General features: G+C 35.8%; 2 protein-coding genes across 2 annotated transcripts in view; one reads left to right on the forward strand and one right to left on the reverse strand.

The window, feature by feature from the left end:
* Positions 1-207: 207 nt before the first annotated feature.
* Positions 208-3,096, reverse strand: LOC124538807 (CCR4-NOT transcription complex subunit 9). The gene has a single exon (XM_047116013.1). It carries the CDS (start codon positions 2,861-2,863, stop codon positions 1,967-1,969), a length of 897 nt encoding a protein of 298 aa, XP_046971969.1. The 5' UTR covers positions 2,864-3,096; the 3' UTR covers positions 208-1,966.
* A 786-nt stretch (positions 3,097-3,882) lies between these two features.
* The window catches only part of LOC124538745 (HEAT repeat-containing protein 5B), a 29,737-nt gene continuing 19,959 nt past the window's right edge, over positions 3,883-13,660 (forward strand). Inside the window, exons 1-12 of the mRNA XM_047115924.1 lie at positions 3,883-4,083; positions 4,544-4,673; positions 5,585-5,796; positions 5,931-6,078; positions 7,060-7,265; positions 7,875-7,972; positions 8,178-8,341; positions 8,782-8,915; positions 9,388-9,538; positions 10,862-10,993; positions 12,220-12,370; positions 13,311-13,499. Coding sequence (XP_046971880.1) covers positions 4,548-4,673; positions 5,585-5,796; positions 5,931-6,078; positions 7,060-7,265; positions 7,875-7,972; positions 8,178-8,341; positions 8,782-8,915; positions 9,388-9,538; positions 10,862-10,993; positions 12,220-12,370; positions 13,311-13,499 — 1,711 coding nt within the window. The 5' untranslated portion in view covers positions 3,883-4,083; positions 4,544-4,547. The remainder of the gene's footprint in view (positions 4,084-4,543; positions 4,674-5,584; positions 5,797-5,930; positions 6,079-7,059; positions 7,266-7,874; positions 7,973-8,177; positions 8,342-8,781; positions 8,916-9,387; positions 9,539-10,861; positions 10,994-12,219; positions 12,371-13,310; positions 13,500-13,660) is intronic.

Raw genomic sequence — 13,660 nt, forward strand, 5'->3', positions numbered from 1 at the left:
ATGAAAATAGAATGTGACGAGTAGGTGGCGATGAGCTACCTAAGCGGTCTTGTATAATTCTTTGAAATTAATTGGTTGCTTGATATTATAGCCAACCAAAAAGTGAAATAAAGGTTGGTATTTGTATATTTTGATTTTATAGTTTAAGAACCAATTGTAGGTATATATAAAAAGGTTTTATTTAGTAAAATTTTGACAAAAACAAACTGACAACAATGTTCAATATATTTTAGAATGTAGGTTAAAATTTTAGCATTCACTTTCAAACTGTTACAATGTTTAACCTGGTAATAACTTAAGGTTTATGATTATTAATTTAATACAAAAAGCAACAGATGTCTGTCGTAGCCCGAAAACTTTGTAATGATATCGTAGAGCCTATTTTAAAACCATCTGATGACAGTAGAAAGGTGACATTTTCAGAAAAATCAGGCAATAAAACCCCAATTATAAGGAATAATGTTAAAACAAAACAAAATTTACAAACAGAGAAGAAGAAAACAAATAAATTTGATGCAACACATATAACTGGCCCTGTATCACCTAGATTGAGAATTGGTGATAAGCAAACAAAAAAGAATTTAGTCAATTCGTCGATTAACACTCTATTCTCTGGACCTTTAAGGTGTGATAATAATTGCGTGACTTTAATCCATAAACGAGGTCATCGCTTACCTTGTAAGTGCGTTAATGCGAAATTGAGTTCTAAAGAAATACAAACTTTAGACAGAAAGAACTACTTGATTTTAGATAAATCTTGTACACATTGTATAGAGACAATAAGCTGTGGAACTCAATTTATAGATAATGGAATATTAAAAAGTAGCTCTCATAAATCAAAGTCTAAGAGTGCAATAAAAATAAAAGATAGTATTGATTCGAATAGAATGAAAAAGAAGATTACAACAAAACCTGCTTTAGATCAAGAAGATTCAAAAATTCATGTAGAAAAGTCAGTTATACCAAAACCTTTAAAATTAAGATATGTGAGCGGAAAGCACTGGGCTTTATCAAATTATCCTATTAGAGGTCCAGATTTCTAAATATTACAATATTTAAATAAATTAATTTTGTATATCAATTGCTTATCCCATTTATTACATTAATGATATATTATTTATATTGCTAGGTTACAATATCAGGTTTATAGTAATTAAAACACAACATAGTTACTTATACTACTACACAGTTGACATTGCATTTACTCATTGGTTTAGTAGTGTGAAGTTGCCACATAACAGAACAAAAGTATTATTTGATCAAACAGATTATTACATACTGCAATAGATATAGTATGAAATTATTTTTGCGGGTTTATATATTTACCCTGTCCATGCATAGCTTTTTGCTGCATATGGTGATATATTTCATATTAATTGCTTGTTTTACTAATAATAACTCTTATGTAGCAACTATTTACCACACCCTCATTACCATAAGATATTAATTAAAAGACTAAATATTTCAATATGAAAACTTTTATTAGTAGTCCACTCTACTACTGCATACAAAATTAGTGCTTTAATCTTGTTTTATACCTAGAAAAATAATACATTGATTGCAACATGTGGCTAATTGATATTTCTTTGTTTTAATACTATAAAATTATTTGTATGTCAATTAATAAGATACTAGCAAAGACAAGTTATATAGTGCAAATTCACATAACATTTATCTAGAATATTTTATTTTATTCATAGCTATAGGATAAAAACACTTATTTTTTTGAATTTGCACATTCAGGCACATGTTAACTATACCTATATGACAATAAAAAATTATGAGAACAAAAAAGGGCTTGACAGTTTCTATTCTTTTATCGCACTATAACATATTTAATTCAAAGTTTTGTAAGTTGTAATCACTTTTGATCACAGGTATAGGTTAACCCTTACAAAAGCATAAAATGTAATTGCTTTTACATTTTAAAAACTTTGTAATGAGAAAACCTATGTATATTTAAATCTCACATATTCTGTTGGGCCGGACTTGCAGGTGGCGGCTGGGCTTCCAGATTCTTAATCAATTGTGCTAACCAATGTTTGGTGGAATTGTCTTCTTGAAGACATGCTGTAAATGTTGCATCCCTTAATTGGTCCGGAAGGCATTGCCTTAATGCTTCACGAGCCCTGGGGTTGTCTGAAAGACGGAGGTAGCATCGCACCACATGTTTTAGCAACCTTGCGGATGGATCTTTGGCTAGAGATAAAACCATTTTTCCTAAAATCATAGCTACATGTGAAAATCTATCATAGGTTTGACAAATATAGCTCAAACCACTGTCATCTAGTAAAATTTTCTGCAATATAAATGTTGCCACAGTCTTTGACAATTCTGAACCATTTTCCATAATGCGTAAACATAATGGTATTATCTCGGTTGTTAAGAGGAAAGTGATCACTTCTTGTTCATCAGTTTTCACTAGAGCTCCAATTACACCTAAACTAGTTAGTCTCAGATATTCAAATGGACGAGTTTTAGAAACAGTGTGAAGGAAAGGGTAAAGGAACAATGGCACATGTGCTTGAAGGAAAGCCGACCTCGTTTCAGGATGAGATGCGACGCACTGCATCAATGCTAACGCATTGCAAACTCTATTACTTTGATGAGCTGTAAGTGTAGGTGGTATCATAGCCACGTAGATATTGGTAATTTCTTGTAAAAGTGCTGCAATTGTACCGAAACTGTGCCACAGCATAGGCGCCAAATCTGGTACAACTTCACGTTTTTTACTTAGTTCTAAGAGAGCATTCTCACGAGTTTCGGGATTACACAGTTCCAAAATCCACGAGTAAATCTTTTCTCTGTCTACCACAGCCTGCATATTAGCCGGGCTCTGCTGGGCACTCATATTATTATTCATTAAAGCTCGATTTTAGCAACGTTCAAATTCAATACACGATATTCACATGATATATTAAGAACACCACTTTAATTTGTTTTGTTTTCTGTTTGTATCCGATGAAACTTAACTACAATCAATAATTTCGTGATATTGATATATTAAAAGGCCTTAAAAACATTAATAATTATTGACAAATGTAACAATTTAGCAAAATCGGTAATCACACGCCAGCAGTCGTTAAATAAGGACGTTCCTTTATAAGTATTTGATTGTCACACATCGAAGATCATCCAAACAATCTGTATATTCCGATTTTTTAGACAAAAATGTTAAAATGTATTGCAACGTAACTGTTGAAATTATAATTCAAATATAAGGTTTATGTAAGTTTTTTAGTAAAATGACTAGTTACTAAGTTGATAATAAAGTATTATAGTTTCAGTTTTATTCATATAAAAACATAACAAATTTCAGCTACATTGTTATTATTAAAAAAAAATCAATATAATTATCTACTATCATTAAATTTCAATGTAATTGAAAATCTCAATTATAATAATATCTTTTGAGAAATATTAAAAAATAATATAATATAAATTATATTATAAAAAATATTATATAGTCGACTAGATTAGTCACGAATCATTAACAAACCCAACAAACGTTTACACTACTAAAGTTTTACAAATTTATTTAAATATTTAGGAATAAAAATACAGGAAAAGATAATTAAAACTATTATCTCACAAGTCCTGTACCCAAAGATTGTTGCATTGCAGGAATTTTGTATGTTGATCATGTTAATGTTTCTATACGACTGGTCAAATATGTATATGTATACATTTTTTATAGTTTTGCTTAGTATATTTTTACGATCTTAGTGCTGAATAATAGTTTTTAATAATTCTAATGAATTAACTGGTGGCTATAGGTTCTGTAATGTATATGTCTACTGCATGTCATTTCCAGCATATTGTATAATACATAATGTAATGTAAGCATTAAATAGACAAACAGATCATTTGTGTAAGTTAAATGTCAAGTACTGTCAATTGTCATAATGACAGTTGGAGTCTCGATGCTATTTACCGTGATTTGGTTTTAATTAAAAACTTATTTAGTACTTTCATAATTTTAGTTCACAGCAATTGTTCCTAAATAAATATATTTTGGTATTTTAACGAATTCGTTTTGTCAGTTAGTTAATTATGAACATATAAATTAAAGGGTGCAGTTTGGTAAGTAATTTTAATAATAAATAAATTTAATTGAGTAAAAGTAAAGCTTTTCTCTTTATTCAGTCGAACAAGTAAGAGAGTTATCAACTTTCATATGCTGTACTTAAATCCACTAACTACTATCATAATGCGAAAATTGATTCATGGATGACGCCATTGTTTACGACTGCGACCCACAAACTAAATGTTAACATTTTAGCAGTTGTTAACAAGGTCGGCTAAGTAGTGAGAAATTGAAGGAAGGATTTAATTATTATAATAGCAAAATACTTTTTAATATTCAGTCTTACAGACGCTTTGCTATTTTTTATTTTTTTTTGTAATTAAAAGTAAACTTTAATTTTAATATTAAATTGTAACAATACATAGTTTTACTGCTGAAATTAAATGTATTAAATGTTGTTTATTTTTAACTATGCATAAGAGAATTCTATATATTTTTTAAATTGATTTATTTTAGAAATATGGAAGTATCACATTCATTGACGCTGAACGAGGCTGCGTTGCAGCAACTGCCTGATGATAAAAAGCCACATTTCATATTTGAATGGCTGAGATTTTTAGACAAAGTACTTGTTGCTGCACATAAGGTAATTAAATATGTTTTATATATATTTAATGTCTTATTAAAAGTAAAAACAGCTAAATGACAATTGAATTTAGTTTTGATAAAGCTGTTTTAAATATAATTAGTACTTATAAGTATCTTAAATAAAATTTAAATGTAGATTGTATTATAGATTGTTTTTTGCGTTTAAAACATAATTTAGTATAAACAAACTTTTTAAAATTAATTTATTCTACAATTTATATAATATTATAAATCAGTAAGTAAAAACTAAATGAATAATCATTTCATATTGTAATATTTATGCTATTTTATAAGATAACATCGTATCTTTCCTTATATGGCTTCAGTCTTAAGAAAACACATGTCACGGTCTGTACATGGAATGATTACCTTGGTGGTTTAGTCACCAGCTTAAGAGGCGTTAATCCAAAGGTCTTGGTATCAATCCCCAAGTTTAGTCTATAAAAAATTGTTGAGTTTTACTGTTGAGAAATTCTGAATAGCAATCTAGAGTCTCCAATTTTGTTTACACTCATGGCAACTAAAAATTATTAGTCCTGTTCCTATAATCCAAGCCTTTCTGTCTCATTGTATTTTGAGTAAGGAAGAATAGAGTTTGCATATACACTTGTGCACTGTAATTTTTCTTGTGCATTTTCGCTAATCTCCTGCTGCAACTGTTGTGGCCGAAGTCAGCCAATATCAAAATATTATAAGAATCAAGTAGTGTTGTCAAAATTAGTTTCCGATGAAATCCTAAAATCATGTTCATTCATTTTTATGAAGTAAATTTTGGTTTAACTAAAGTTAAATTTTATAACATGTGTCAATAGTTTTAGTACAATACTCAGTTAGTTTGATTTTTCGATAAATTAATTCAATTTATTCAAAGAGTTTCAAAATATTAAATTATAACAATTGACTCCACAGTCAGACCTCAAAAGTTGTCAACAAAAATTGGTAGCACAATTAGTGAGTCTACTCCGTGAAAATCTTGGTGCCCCGGCTCGTCGACTCCTCGCAAGATGCCTAGCTACACTCTTCTCTGTTGGAGATACATTCCTTCTGTTCGATACGGTCAACAAATGCAATGACATCATAAAAGTCAAGGATGACTCACCATCATATTTGCCAACCAGACTGTAAGTTTCATTTCCACTGTACATTACATTTAATTGTTTTCATATATCAAGAGGAAATCAGATAATATTTGCTGTTCTAGTTTGATTTTAAGCGAACTTGTGATATAATAAATTTGTTTTGGCATTCGTTTCAGAGCGGCAATATGTTGTCTAGGAAGTATGTACGAAAAATTGGGGAGAATGATGGGACGTTCATACGAGGAAACGGTATCAACTCTTGTCAGGTCAATGAAGAGCTCCGAGTCCCAAACCCGACTCGAGATTATGAACACACTAGATAAGGTATTGTATAAGATAAAGGAAACAACCGAAAACTGCTAAATTGTGAGTGGGCGCCGTGCCATTTGCCGGTGGCGGTACCGTACCGTTGCACGGCAAACAACGCAGCGCCGTAGACATGGGTCCACGCTCTAACCGCCTGGCCACGGGAAATTCGCCGACGTGAAATTTCGCGCATTGCGAACGGCGAAGTACAAACATATAGCAATGTATAGTGCGACACAACTTAGATGTCGTATCGGCTTAATTCGTAAAACCGATCACATCCGAATTAAGTACGCTATCCCAAATTATCAACATTTATTTCTCTTGCGAATATGATCTTTACGCAAACGTAATAACTTGTAATATCATATGAACTAATATATTCGTCAATTTGACGCGTCGATTTACATGCACTCGCTGTCTCTGACGCGTGAATCTATAGCGACGAATAGCGTCGAATGGCGCGATAGGGAGCTATTTCTATTGGTTGTGGAAATCGGCAGTAATCGGTTTTTTTTTTCATTCCATTGCATTTTCCGATGCTACATCTAATTTGTGTCTTACTATACATATTGCTATACGTTTGTTTCATTCGCAAGACGCTTCGCCCGTGGCCAGGCGGTAAGTGACAACGCTGCTTTCTACTTAAAGTAGAAAAGTTTCAAGTTTGAATGTATGAAATATTTATATTATAGGTCTTAGGATATGTATATTAAAGATTGATCGGTTGGCTATACAAAAACTTGATTATTTAAACATTACTCATGTAGATGGGACGTTACACAGCCTAGTGTATTTATAACGTGTCAACTAGATAAGTATAAAGATGTACATATAATATCAGACTATATGGGAAGCGGGATGCATCCCGCTTCTCTTTTATTCTCCGCTTCTCTTATATTTTCGTCTGTTAAAAAGTCGCCGATTCGATCCTTTATAATAGAGTTTTGCTACTAAGCTCTGTATATAATTAATGTAAGAATTGACAACGCAACTCAGATCTGCGTGGGTATGGGCACGGCGCTGCGCGAGGTGTCGCGCGCGGCGCGCAGCACGCTGCTCAACGAGCGCGCCGGCCCCGTGCGCGCGGCGGCGGCGCACGCGCTGCGTCACATGCTGCCGCTGCTGCGCCTAACGCCCGCCGACGTGGACGCCATCGCCGCCGCCTGCCTTCGCGCCGCGCACCCCAGCGACTACCCCTTGCGGTGACTCACTTGCCACTCCTCTCATGCAGATATTGGGATTCATATAGAAATTTTGTGTCGAGATGGCCCAGTGGTTAGAACGCGTGCATCTTAACCGATGATTGCGGGTTCAAACCCAGGCAAGCACCGCTGATTCGTGAGCTTAATTAGTCTTTATAGTTCATCTCGTGCTCGGCGGTGAAGGAAAACATCGTGAGGAAACCTGCATGTGACAAATTTCAGAGAAGTTCTGCCACATGTGTATTCCACCAACCCGCATTGGAACAGCGTGGTGGAATATGTTCCAAACCTTCTCCTCTAAAGGAGAGGAGGCCTTTAGCCCAGCAGTGGGAATTTACAGGCTGTTGTTTAGAAATTTTGATTTGATTCATTTTGATCCAAATAAAATAAATAAGTATTATGTTCTATTCTATAGAAAGTTTATTAGTTTTAGACTCAGATTTTTTGGTTGTTTCATTTCGGCGGAAGGATAAATAAAACGACCTCTTTGCAAAAATCATTTTAGTCTCATTCTGTTCAAACATTTGCAGTTGATATATTAAAGGGAAAATTCTTACTAATATTTTCAATGTTGGTGTTTCAATTTAAGACATTTGCCTTATTGTTTAGATGTGCCGTTGCTGAACTTTTGGGTGCTCTCATAGCCGCTACTCAAGCCGGTGAAATAACGAACATCAATACTAAGACCAAAATAGGAATGCAACCAGGTACAAAATATTATTTTGCTTTTGCTTTTTTCATTTCAAAAGTTGTAGCGCTGCATATTGTAGTTTATGTTACAAATTAGTTAGACAAATGTATAAGACATATATAACATATATATTTTTATTTACAATTATTTATACGTGCGTGTAATGTGAAATAATTTAGGAAAAAATGAAGTAATGAAAACTTTTATGTACTTGTTTTCAGTGCAACAAAATAAGAAAGATCCACCCAAGAACGTCATGTCACTAGATGAGGCGCTAAATCTACTGATGGGCGCATTCCTCAGGGGCGGGACGTCGTTCCTGAAAGGCGAAATCATCAAGTCTGGTTCAGGAGTGAACAGAGAAGTTCGCGTCTGTGTAACACATGTATGTATATTGTGTTTTCTCTCAGAAAATATTTATCGAAGTATCTTTGTAATATTCTCACGTGTTCCCAATTGTCATCGCGTTAGCTTTTTTAGTTGTGAAGTACACAGTATATTTCAAGCACTTGTAAATTGTCATTCTATGAACTTATAGAAAGATTTTAACATACAGCTACAGCATCCATTGAAATAATTTAGTTATAAAAAATATCCTTAAATTATATTTATACCTATTTGAATTGACATCAGACTCTATTACTTGTGTTAAAATTATATTTCAGTTTGATTACTTTTCAATGATTGACCTTCGTTTTAGCTAAATAAATTTGTTTTGGATTTTTATTTATAACTTGACTCGAAACCGCAATGAACTGTTTACATTTTGTTTCGTTCGTTAAATTAAAAAATATCAATGTTCTTTAAAAAATATATTTTCTTCAGGCGTACGTAGTGTTCGTCCAGAATATGGGCGGAGTTTGGTTGGAACGCAACATGACGACGTTCCTTACGCACGTGTTAGACTTGGTCGCCAACCCAAAGGCTGCTAGCTCCCATGTCGATGCTGTATATTCAAGGTAGGAATATATCGGTTGAAATGTAATATAATTACATAGATACGAATAAAAAAAACAACTATTTTACATGCCATACTACAACAACAGCCTGTAAATTCCCACTGCTGGGCTAAAGGCCTCCTCTCCCTTTGAGGAGAAGGTTTCGAACATATCCAACACGCTGTTCCAATGCGCGCGGGTTGGTGGAATACACATGTGGCAGAATTTCTATGAAATTTGTCACATGCAAGTTTCCTCACGATGTTTTCCTTCACCGCTGAGCACAAGATGAATTATAAAGACAAATTAAGCACATGAATCAATAATCTATAGATATATGTGACATATAAAATTGTATTTTCCTTGAGTCTCAAGTTAGCCCACTCGTCATCAAAATCTAGCAATGAAAAGTGTTAAAGTACTGCGGCATATCAAGAAAGGTGGTTCCAAAATTTTTTCTCATACTGTCTTTTTAAGCTTATCTCATTTCCAGGAAATGTATAAACTACATCTTGAGAAACACTCTGGGTAAGATGTTGGGAGAGAAAGCTCAAGCGTCAGCGTGCCGCGAGATCATTCAAATCGTTGCTAAACAAATGAACAGCATCGACTTTAACCCAGAAAATGCGAAAGATTGCAATCAGGTATGTTTTTAAAACCAATATTTGCCCTTTAAAAAGAAACATTTGAACTTACAGTCAATTAGATAGTAACAGCCTGTAAATTTCCCACTGCTGAGATAAGGCCTCCTCTTCCATTAAGGAGAGGGTTTGAAACATATTCCACCACGCTGTTCCAATGCGGGTTGGTGGAATGCACATGTGGCAGAATTTCGATGAAATTAGACACATGCAGACGATGTTTTCCTTCACCGCCGAGCACGAGATGAATTATAAACACAATTAAGCACATATATAGAGTGGTGCTTGTCTGGGTTTGAACCCGCAATCATCGGTTAAGATGCACGCATTCTAACCACTGGGCCATCTCAGCTCCAGCCAATTAGATAATGGTAAAGCAATGTTTCAAATGTGATCAGTATTATACATTATAAAAAAGGCTATTTGAATTTTTGAAACGTAATGCGTCTCAATCAAATTACTCATAGACTCATATTTATCAAAAAGTATTTTTAATCTGTGTCTTTAGTTAATGTCTGAGTATAAGTTGATGTGTATCCATATGTATATATATGTATATCTCATATCATCCCTGCTCCCTTATACAGAGCTATAAAAATCTATAATTCTATTTTTAAACAAGCTGATATTGATATATTTAGCAACACTGAATTGAATTTCAAGAATAAATTAAGGAAATATTTTTTACCATAACACTGTTTTAATGTCACAGTTGTTTTCTTTGTTTTTTTTTTTGTATAATGTATTTTTTTATGTTTATTTTATAGTTTTAATTAGTTTTTTACTTTTTTTTTTTTTTCATTTTGTAACTTGTTTCTTCTTTAATAAGCACAGTAGTATTTTTTGTCTGATTCTTTTCTTTTTTTACATGATGAGTTAGCCTGTAAGAGTGATGTACATGGTAATACTTTTTAAGAAAGGATGTATCTTGTAGAATTAGACACCTTGTATACCACGTTGGCTTCCCAAATAAATAAATAAATAAATAAATATATGTTTGACGACCTCCTTGGTTGAGTGGTGTTTACACCGGTTTTCATGGGTACGCCGCTCCGAGGTTCCGGGTTCGATTCCCGGCCGAGTCAATGTAGATTATCATTAGTTTTCTATGTTGTCTTGGGTCTGGGTGTTTGTGGTACCGTCGTTACTTCTGATTTTCCATAACACAAGTGCTCTAGCTACTTACATTGGGATCAAAGTAATGTATGTGATGTTGTCTCATATTAAAAAAAAAAAAAAATGTCTGAGTATAAGTTGATGTGTATCCATGTGTATATATATGTATATCTCATATCATATGTATATATATGTATGTAATGTTTCCAGGAGACGCTGTTTAGTCAGCATTTGCTGGTGTGCGCGCTGACTGAGGCAGGCGAGCTGGCAATACAACTGGGCACGGCCGTGCACAGCCTCGTGGCAGACACCTCGCTCGGCATGCTCGACACTGTGTTCTCTGTCAGTACTTGCTGATTTTTGATCTCTATTCTCTATCTATATATTATTACGCAGTAAAAGTATAGTATGACACAAATTAGATGTAGCATCGGAAAATGCAATGGAATTAAAATAAAACCGATTACTGCCGATTAACACAACCAATAGAAATAGCTCCCTATTGCGCCTTTCGACGCTATTCGTCGCTATAGATTCACGCGTCAGGTAAAGCAAGTGCATGTAAAACGACGCGTCAAATTGACGAATATATTAGGTCATATGATATTACAAGTTAATACGTTTGTGCAAAGATCATATTCGCGTGAGAAATTAAAATTGATAATTTGGGATAGCGTACTCAATTCGGATGTGATCGGTTTTACGAATTTTGCCGATGCTACATCTAAGTTGTGTCGTACTATAATTTGACACAAATTATGTGCCAAACCTTCTCCTCAAGGGGAGGGGAGGCCTTAGCCCAGCAGTGGCAGTTTACTTGATGGTACGGCTTTGTGTTAGCCCGTCTGGGTATCACCCACTCATCAGTCATTCTTCCGCCAAATAACAGTACTCAGTATTGTTGTGTTCCGGTTTGATGGGTGAGTGTGCCAGTGTAACTACAGGCACAAGGGACATAACATCTTAGTTCCCAATGTTGGTGGCACATTGACGATGTAAAGAATAGTTAAAAAAAGAGTGGGAAATTTACAGGCTGTTGTTGACGTGCTCCATAGATTTGTGAAAAAAAACCACAGACATCATACATTTTGTATGCAATTTTTCGTCTGTGAATGCGTATGAAAAAGTAAAGTAAAGTAAAAGTAACAGCCTGTAAATTTCCCACTGCTGGGCTAAAGGCCTCCTCTCCCTTTTTGAGGAGAGGGCTTGGAACATATTCCACCACGCTGTTCCAATGCGGGTTGGTGGAATACACATGTGGCAGAATTTCTATGAAATTTGTCACATGCAGGTTTCCTCACGATGTTTTCCTTCACCGCAGAGCACGAGATGAATTATTAAGACAAATTAAGCACATGAAACAGCGGTGCTTGCCTGGGTTTGAACCCGCAATCATCGGTTAAGATGCACGTGTTCTAACCACTGGGCCATCTCGAAAAATGGAAACAAAATTATCTATACCATGCTCATTTTGCCGGATTGTATATTAAACACAGCTGAGCAAAGATGTCAGCAGTGCGTACGTGTGACAGTTATTTATTATTATTAAGTATTGAGTGGGGTCGCAGGTGCTGGAGCACCCGTGCGTGGCGGCGCGTCTGGGCGCGGCGGCGTGCCTGCGCGGCGTGTGTCGCGCGCAGCCCGCGCTGCTGGCGCCGCTGCTGGACCGCGCCGCCGACGCGCTCGACGTGCCGCGCCCCACGCCGCACCGCATCTCCGGTGCGACACACGCCTTTGCTACACTTTGTATTCCCAATATTGGTTCGAGTAGCCTCGTTAGGGCACTTTTGAGTCGTCATGACACAGTGAATTAGTGCCGCGCCCCACGCCGCACCGCATCTCCGGTGCGCGACACGCCTTTGTATTCCGAACTAGAGTAACTACTGAATATCTTGCCAGTTCTTCTCGGTAGAATCTACTTTCCGAATCGGTGGTAGCTTCACTTAATTGTAAAATGACGATTCAAAAGTGCTTATAAAAGCCTACTTGAATAAAGTTTATTTTGATTTTGAACATGAATCTTGGTTCAAGTAGCCTCATTGAGGCACTTTGAAGTTGTCATGACACAGTGAATTAAATGTAAAGCCCCAGTCCTCTCTTTTTGATGTTTAATAATCTTGCATTGAGTAATTCAATATGGTGCATTCAGAACACCGGGCCTAGGAACAGGAGAGGGGGGGGGAGGCCTTTGTATTCCGAACATAAATCTTGGTTCAAGTAGCCTCATTAAGGCACTTTTAAGTCGTCATGACAAAGTGAATTAAATGTAAAGCACCAGTCCACTGTTTTTTGATGTTTAATAATTTATAATCTTGCATTGAGTAATTCAATACGGTGCATTCAGAGAGATTTACGGAGAGGGGGGGGGGGGGGAGGTAGACAATGTGTTTTGTTTAAGAGATTTCTCAAACAAAACATATTCTAATACCGAAGTTTTAAAATATCTTTTATAATGTTATTATTTAATATTTTAAAAGTTACCGATACAAGTAAATAAATCATAGCTTACTGATTGAAATAAAAAAAAAGTAATTAATTCATGATAATATAATTATTAGGTTGTTCACGCTTCCGTTTGTCTAGGCCCACTGATTTGTGGCGGGCCTCCAGACCTTTAAATCCGGCTCTGTCTAAGAGTAATATAGGAGTGTTGTCGCAGGTTACTCGGCAGCGCTGGCGGCGATTCTGGGCGCGGTGCAGTGGTCGCCGCTGGGCGTGCCGCACGGGCGCGGCAAGGTCGCCTTCAACGCGGCCGAGCAACTTCTGCGCTCGGCCGGCCAGAGCAGCCGCCTCACCGCCGCGCGCACCAACGCCGGCTGGCTCATCGTTGGCGCCATATGTACCCTCGGTTAGTTCACTGCTAAGCGAATAGGCTATACACATACACGCTACAACAACAACAACAACAGCCTGTAAATTCCCGCGCGCACCAACGCCGGCTGGCTCATCGTTGGCGCCATCTGTACCCTCGGTGAGGTCACTGCTAAGCGAATAGACTATACACATACA

This window comes from Vanessa cardui, chromosome 21 (assembly GCF_905220365.1).
Source record: "Vanessa cardui chromosome 21, ilVanCard2.1, whole genome shotgun sequence".
Taxonomy (NCBI): domain Eukaryota; kingdom Metazoa; phylum Arthropoda; class Insecta; order Lepidoptera; family Nymphalidae; genus Vanessa; species Vanessa cardui.